We start from the raw sequence: 7,805 nt of genomic DNA, 5'->3' as shown, positions 1-7,805 counted from the left end.
TCATCTTCTCCCTTCCTTGGAACCAGGGATAGATATACCTTGAAACTAACAAAGCTTGTGTTTCAGTGTGCCTCGTTGCATGAACCCCTTTAGGCCCCTTTATAATTTTGGATTCTTTTCCTTAAAGAGTATATTTATTTTCTATTAATATGTAACAAAGTACCACAAATGTAGCAACTTAAAACAACACAGGTTTCTTATTTCAGTTTTTGTGTGCTGGAAGTCTATACATGGCATAATTGAATTCTCTGTTCAGAATCTCACCAGGCTAAATTCAAAGTGTTTGTCAGGTCTGGGGCTCAGGGTCCTCTTTCAAGCTCTGATTATTGGCAGAATTCAGCCATTTATGATTGTAGGACTGAGGTCCCTGTTTTCCTGCTGTCAACTAGAGACCACTCTGAGCTCTTAGAGGCCATTCCAATACTTTGCCATGGGATCCCTTGTTATGTACTGAATGTTTGTCTTCCTCTCCTCCCCACAAATTCATATGTTGAAGACCTAACCTCCAATGTGATTATTATTTGGAAATGGGGACTCTGGGAGGTAAAATTAAGCTTAAGTAAGGTAATAAGGGTGGGATCTAATCCAATAGGATCTCAGACTTCTAGCCTCCAGATCAGTGAAGAAATAAACTTCCATTGTTTAAGCCTGTGGTATTTTGTCATGGCAGCTAAGCTGCCTAATACAGCCCCTATGGAGTTTGCAACATAAATGCTTGCTTTCTTCCAAACCAAACAGAGCTCATCTTTCTAATTTTATCTTCTTTTTAATATTTGAAAGCACTTGGAGAATTCTTATTACCTGAGGACCAAAACAAACAAACAAACAAACAAACAAACAAAAAACCCAATGGGATCTGTCCAAGATTTTATTTATTTAGAAAAACTATTCAGGACACTGAAATTTAGAGAAACTTGGTGATAAAAAATAAAGTTTTCTGTCTACAGCAGTATGAGCTCACTTTGTTACACTAACTAGTTACACTAACACACTAGTTACACTAACATTATGGCAGAGGAGACATAAATGTAATAAAACAAATACACAGCACAACAACAATGACAACAAAAATACATAATAGTTCAGGAAATGACCACAGTAGAGAAAATCCTGGGTTGGAAGTTGGGAGATTGGGTTGTAGTCCTGATTCTTTTACTGACCACTTTAGTTACAGTGTGGAATGTGTACAAGATGAACAACCCATAGAGAAAAATGGATAGATATGAATAGGCGATTCACAGAAGAGGTTAATGCACATGGACAGGAAATATGAAAAGATGCTCAAACTCACTAGTTGTTAGGAAAATGTAAACTTTTAAAAATAGGATGCACCTTTACGAAATATGACTAACAAAAATTCTTTTAATTTTTGAGAGCATCCAGCTGTTGTTAGAGGGTAAGGAATAAGACACCATTACACATTGCTGGTGAAGGTGTAATTACACCATAAAGTACTCTGGAAGAATCTATTAAAATTTAAAATGTATATACCTTTTGGTTTAGTATCTCTCTTTTAACACTTTATATTATTGGAGTAAATGTATTAGTACTATATATATATGTATATATATAGATAGATAGATAGATATTTATAACAACATTGCTTATAGTGGCAAAAACAAACAAATACTGGATATAAATTGAATGTCCAACAGTAAAGAAATGACTGAGTACATTTTTGTGCATTTACATGTATTATGGAATATGAGCTAGCTATTTAAAATATGAATTAAATTTAGAGGTACCTCAGTAGCTCAGTTGGTTGAGAGTCTGACTCTTGCTTTTGGCCCAGGTCATTATCTCATGGGTTGTGGGATTGACCCCTATGCTGGGCTCCACACTCAGCAGGAAGTCTGCTTGAAGATTCTCTCTGCCCCTCCCCCTGCTTGTGCACTGCTCTCTCTAAAATAAATAAGTCTTAAAAAATAAATAAAATATGATTTAAATTTATATATGTTAACCAGGAAGAGTGAAAAGCAAGTTGCACAGTAGTGTGTATTACATGTAACTATTTTTGTTAAGAAAAAAAAGAAAACCCTTTTTTAGGTTTGTATATTTGTGTTAGCAAAAAGAAAGGTGTAGAAGGTTATACAGCACAGTGTTAATATTGATAATTAGGGATTATCAATATTAGGTTGGAAGATATAGGGAGGGAATGGTAAAGGTATTAGAGGAAAGTAGGGGAAGATTATCATGTGCTTTATATGTTAATTCTCCCATTGTTTGACATATTATAAAGAATATATATTACACTTCTTAGTTTTTTTTTTTTAAGATTTTATTAATTTATTTGAGAGAGAGCAAGAGAGGGAGAGAGAGCACAGGAGAGGGAGAAACCGACTCCTTGCAGAGCCTCGATCTCAGAACCGCAAGATCATGACCTAAGCCAAAGGCAGGCACTTAACCAACGGAGCCACCCAGGCACCCCTACACTTCTTAGTTTTTAAAAAGTATGTTTAGGGGCACTTGGTTGGCTCAGTTGATGGAGCTTGAAACTCTTGATCTTGGGATTGTGGGTTTGAGCCCTGTGTTAGATGTACAGATCACTTAAAAATGAAATAAAAAAAAAAGATGCTTAGGGGTGCCAGGGTGGTTCAGTTGTTAAGCACCTGTCTCTTGATTTAAGTTCAGGTCATGATGTCAGGGTTACGAGATTGAGGTCTGCACTGAGCCCTGCATTGAGCCCTCCATGCCCAACAGGGAGCCTGTTTTAACATTCTCTCTTTCCCTCTCCTTCTGGTGCTCCCCTACAAAAAAAAAAAAAAAAAAAAAGGCAGGATCAGAGAATGTCTGTGAGAAGCCCTAGATGTCAGATTTAATAGACAGACTTCAAAGTAGTCATTATGCTTTATGAACATTTATTCAATGTTCGGTATTCGATGTTCAAAGAATTCAAACAAAAGAGCTGAAAGAATTTTTTGCTTAGCAGACCCACCTTAAAAGAAAAGCTGAAGGAAGTTCTTCCCAGATGGTAATTCAAATCCAAATGAAAAAACAAAGAACACTGGTAAAGGTAATTATGTTAACTTTTATAATTATAGGTACGTAATTCTCTTTTATTTTGAAACTGATTTTATTTTATTTTATTTTTTAGAGAAACGTTGTGTTTTTTTTTTTTTAATTTTTTTAAATTTATTTATGATAGTCACAGAGAGAGAGAGGCAGAGACACAGGCGGAGGGAGAAGCAGGCTCCATGCACCGGGAGCCTGATGTGGGATTCGATCCCGGGTCTCCAGGATCGCGCCCTGGGCCAAAGGCAGGCACCAAACCGCTGCGCCACCCAGGGATCCCGAAACGTTGTGTTTAATGGTAAAGCTTAACACACTCCAGCACCAGGCATGGCCTGAAGTCGAAGCAGCAGGGATGGGTAGGTGACCCTCACGGAGCCTCACATGGCGAAGAGGATGAGGAAGGTGACCATCAAACAGAAGAGCCCCATGGCCTCAGACAGGGCAAAGCCCAGAATGGCATAGGAGAAGAGCTGCTGCTTGAGAGACGGGTTCCTGGCATAGCCAATGATCAAGCTGCCAAACACTGTCCCAATACCAGCCCCTGAACCAGCCACACCAACTGTGGCAGCCCCAGCGCCAATAAACTTGGCTGCTGTGTCAATGTCCCGGGAGACAACACTGGACTGGAACTCCCGTCGGGCCACCTGGAGTGGGGAGCTGCTGTAGGATGGCTGTTTAGATGGGATCTCTGGCCTACTCAAGAAGGAGGCAGACAAAGGCCTGATAAGATCCCTGGTACAGCAGCGGATCAGAGCCGGAGGAATGAGTAATGCCCCGGTGGTCTGCATTTTCTCAGTCTGCACTCCCACAGCCCCGCGGCCCCTAATCCGACCACGGCGCTTGCCCGGCTCAAGGTGACTGACAATTATATAAAGCAATATATAGGAGATATATCATGAAAAGCTAAAACAACAAAGGAAAAGCTAAAACAAGATATATCATGAGATATATCATAAAAAGCTAAAACAACAAAGGAAAAAATAAATGGGGTATCATCAAAATCTAAAACTTCGGTGCTTCAAAGACATCACCAAGAAACTGAAAATAGGTGCACCTGGCTGGCTCAGTCGGTAGAACATGTGACTCTTGATCTTGGGGTTGAGCCATACATTGGGCATAGAGGTTACTATTTAAAAAGAAGTGAAAAGAAAACATACAAAATAGACACATCAGATAATTCCTTCCATGCTTTTGATTCTCTAATGTAAGTACTATTCTTATGTATTTTTGCTTCTATTTGTTTTTATATATTTATGAATGGGTCCTGACTCCCCTCAAGGGCAGGAAGTAGGTCTTAGTTATTTTAGCATAGCTTAATGGTTACTTTGATAAAAAATTTGTGGTAGAGAAGACATTCTGAGCACACCATTGGGGGAAAGGAGATTTGAATAGGGGAATGGTTACACATGGACTTGGGAAAGTTTGCCAAGCCCTATTGTAATCTCCTGTGGGAGCCAGACTGAAGGTTCCCTGGAGCACTAATGGAATTCTCTAATTCTCAAAAAGAAAAACAACAATCTCACGGGCTAAAGACTCTTTTTTTCCTGATAGCAATCTGTCCACTTAAGCTCCTGGTAAAATTCTTGCAAAACCCAGACAAGAACAAGGGCACTGGCCCTGGGCTCCTGGGAGTATCTGACAGCAGGTATGTCATGGTTACTCAGTGGACCCAGAACAAGCATGGCACCACTTAGGCAGGTTTGTGAAATGAATGAATGAAACTTCAAGGGAAAACAAAATAATTCAAGGCCAGAAATAGAACTTGTCAAAGAAGCTTTTATAATAACACATCAGCCAACACGAGAATACATCGGGAGAAAATATAATAGTCATCTTCAAGTTTTTATAGCCTGAAGCCAGTGGTGCTGGCAAATGTTTAACCATCTTTGGCAAAGGTTAGGGAAGGGGGGCAGGGAAGCAGGTTTGCTGATTTCCATGGTGTAAATGCTCCTAAATGGCCAATTTCAGACTACACCCTGCACACAACCAGCTCTGAGAGCCAGTTTATTTCTCCCTGTGCTACAAAGTATTTCAATACTGGAGCACACATGTGTGGTCACATTATTTTTCTTTTCTTACTTTATGCTTCCCAGATTCTCTCACTACTTTGTGTCTTGATCTGTTTAGTGCCAGCCTTTTTCTAATGCTTAACTATCCACATCCTTTAGGACAGTTCAGGAATCACCTCCTTTGAAAGAAGCCAAATTTTGACTATCCCAACTGGGTTAGGTGTCTCCCCTTGCCCTTCCCCCAACCACCTGCTGTTCCTTTTGTCATAGAACTTATCATACCTCTACTGTTTTGTTTCCTTGTCTCCCTTTCCAGCCTCTCCCACCACATAGTCCTGGTGGGAACTGCCACTACAATATACCTTCTCCTTAGTTAGTCTAGAGGCTACAACTTACGTTAGATAAGTTTGATCCTGCCATAGGAGTATTTGAACTGGAGTTGCAGAATTAAGGCTGTGAGGTTTGAGATGGGCATTTTGCTTATCAGGGTAAAGGTACTCTGAGAAAATAAGTCCAATGTGCAAAGTAAAGAAGAAATGGATGGACAGTTACATGATGCATCAAATATAACAAAATGGAACTACAATAAAATCTAAATGGTTGTGTATGTGTGTACAAATCTTTTTTTAAACTTTTCTGTATATTGATTGTTTTTTTTTTTAATGTAAGCTCTATGTCCAGTGTGGAACTTGAGCTCATGACCCAGAGATCAAGAGTCATATGCTCCCCTGACTGAGCCAGCCAGGCACCCCTGAAATTTGTTATAATAAATTATTGAAGGAGGGAGGAAGAAAGAGACAAGAGTCAGAGAGTGAGAGAATCCTGAGGAGACTCCCACCTCTGGGTTCGCTTGTCTTAAAGGTTCCAGCTGCTTTCTTGTCCTGCTCATGATTATATTTGGAAAAAAAATTCTCTTTATACTCTGCTCTGTCAAATTGGAATTTTGTCACTTACAATCAAGGAAATCCTGACTAAAAGGATAATATAATGCAACTGTTTTCACACCTATCTCCTCCACTAAACTCAACTCTGAGACAAGGATTCTGTACTATGCGTTTTTGTCCTTCCACCCTCCCAAACCAGGCATTTCAGTGGAGCAGTAAGTAGCACGGCTTTAGCAGTCAGAGGATCTGTGTATGGTCTACTGGGCTGCCATCTCACTGTGGGATAGTGGGCAACTACTTAAATCTTTCTTATCCTAGATTTCCTCACTTGTAAAATGGAGATAATATTTGCTCAGTAGAATGTGAAGATAAAAGAGGCAGTGCATGCAGAGCTTTCGGCCAAACTTCAGGCCTACGGCAAGTGCTTGATAAATGTTAGCTTTACTTAGTAGCTGACTTTTTTTTTTTTTTTAATTCATGACAGACAAAGAGAGAGAGGCAGAGACATAGGCGGAGGGAGAAACAGGCTCCCCACGGGGAGCCTGATGCAGGACTCTATCTCAGGACCCTGGGATCACAACACGAACCAAAGGCAGACACTCAACCACTGAGCCACCCAGATGTCCCAGTAGCTGACATATTACCTCACATTCTCTCATTCTCTGTCCTTAGTTTATAAAATTATTCAGTCCTCTCTATTCTAAACTGATGTTGATTATAAATGACACCATAGTTTATCATAAAAATGAGGGATCCCTGGGTGGCGCAGCGGTTTAGCGCCTGCCTTTGGCCCAGGGCGCGATCCTGGAGACCCGGGATCGAATCCCACGTCGGGCTCCCGGTGCATGGAGCCTGCTTCTCCCTCTGCCTGTGTCTCTGCTTCTCTCTCTCTCACTGTGTGCCTATCATAAAATAAAAATAAAATTAAAAAAAAAAAAAGACAATAAGGTTTTACGACCTTTAAAAAAAAAAATGAGAAAATAGTAACACATATATGGAAAGACAGTACAGTTTGATGGTTTAAAACATGGGTGCTAGAGATAAAAGACTTCTGTGTTTTTTTTAAATTCTTTTTTATTTTTCAAGTAATCACTATACCCATCATGAATCTTAAACCCACAACCCTGAGATCAAGAGTTACATGTGCTCTTTCTACCAACTGAGCCAGCCAGGTGCCCCAGACTATCTTTGTTTTTTTTGTTTTTTTTAATTTTTTTTTTATTATTTATTTATGATAGTCACAGAGAGAGAGAGAGAGAGAGGCAGAGACACAGGCAGAGGAGAAGCAGGCTCCATGCACCGGGAGCCCGACGTGGGATTCGATCCCGGGTCTCCAGGATCGCGCCCTGGGCCAAAGGCAGGCGCCAAACCGCTGCGCCACCCAGGGATCCCGACTATCTTTGTTTTAAAGACGTTTGATAAATTGTTTAACTTTTCTAAACTCAGTTTCTCCATCAGAAATGGCAACTATTCCATATGTTCAGAAAGTTAAATAGAGGCATGGAAGACATAAAAAAAAAAAAAAAAGACACAAATCAAACCTTTAGAAATGAAAACCTCAGATGTCTGTGATGACACCAGGTAGGACTAAGAGTAGATTACACATAGAAGAAAAGATTAGCGAAGTTAAAGGCACAACAATATAAACTGTATAAATGAACTACATAGATAAAAATGAATTAAGAATAACAGAAAGAGCATGGGTAAGCAAATGTGACTATGGTCAACTTTATTTTCAGTATCCATTTTTTCCCCTTCTTACTAGAATTCATTAAGATACTATGACAGTCTCAGGAGATGACCCGCTCCAAGAAACTTGATCTGGCCATACATACATCTCATACCTATGCTCTGGCTACAACTTTTAAAATATAGAATGTTAAAGACGGGTAGGACTTCA

At 39.8% G+C, this 7,805-nt stretch overlaps 1 protein-coding gene across 1 annotated transcript; it reads right to left on the bottom strand.

Moving 5' to 3' along the window:
• Nucleotides 1–3,292: 3,292 nt before the first annotated feature.
• On the bottom strand, nucleotides 3,293–3,871 carry LOC121476362 (ATP synthase F(0) complex subunit C1, mitochondrial-like). The gene has a single exon (XM_041730323.1). It carries the CDS (start codon nucleotides 3,798–3,800, stop codon nucleotides 3,390–3,392), a length of 411 nt encoding a protein of 136 aa, XP_041586257.1. The 5' UTR covers nucleotides 3,801–3,871; the 3' UTR covers nucleotides 3,293–3,389.
• Between the last annotated feature and the right edge of the window lie 3,934 nt (nucleotides 3,872–7,805).

This window comes from Vulpes lagopus, chromosome 15 (genome assembly GCF_018345385.1).
Source record: "Vulpes lagopus strain Blue_001 chromosome 15, ASM1834538v1, whole genome shotgun sequence".
Lineage (NCBI taxonomy): Eukaryota > Metazoa > Chordata > Mammalia > Carnivora > Canidae > Vulpes > Vulpes lagopus.
Note: the sequence above shows the minus strand (reverse complement) of the source record. Positions and strands in the feature narration are given on the sequence as shown.

What these genes read in the sequence shown, in the direction of transcription:
- LOC121476362 (XM_041730323.1), bottom strand. Translation starts at nt 3,800, where the DNA reads ATGCAGACCACCGGGGCATTACTCATTCCTCCGGCTCTGATCCGCTGC.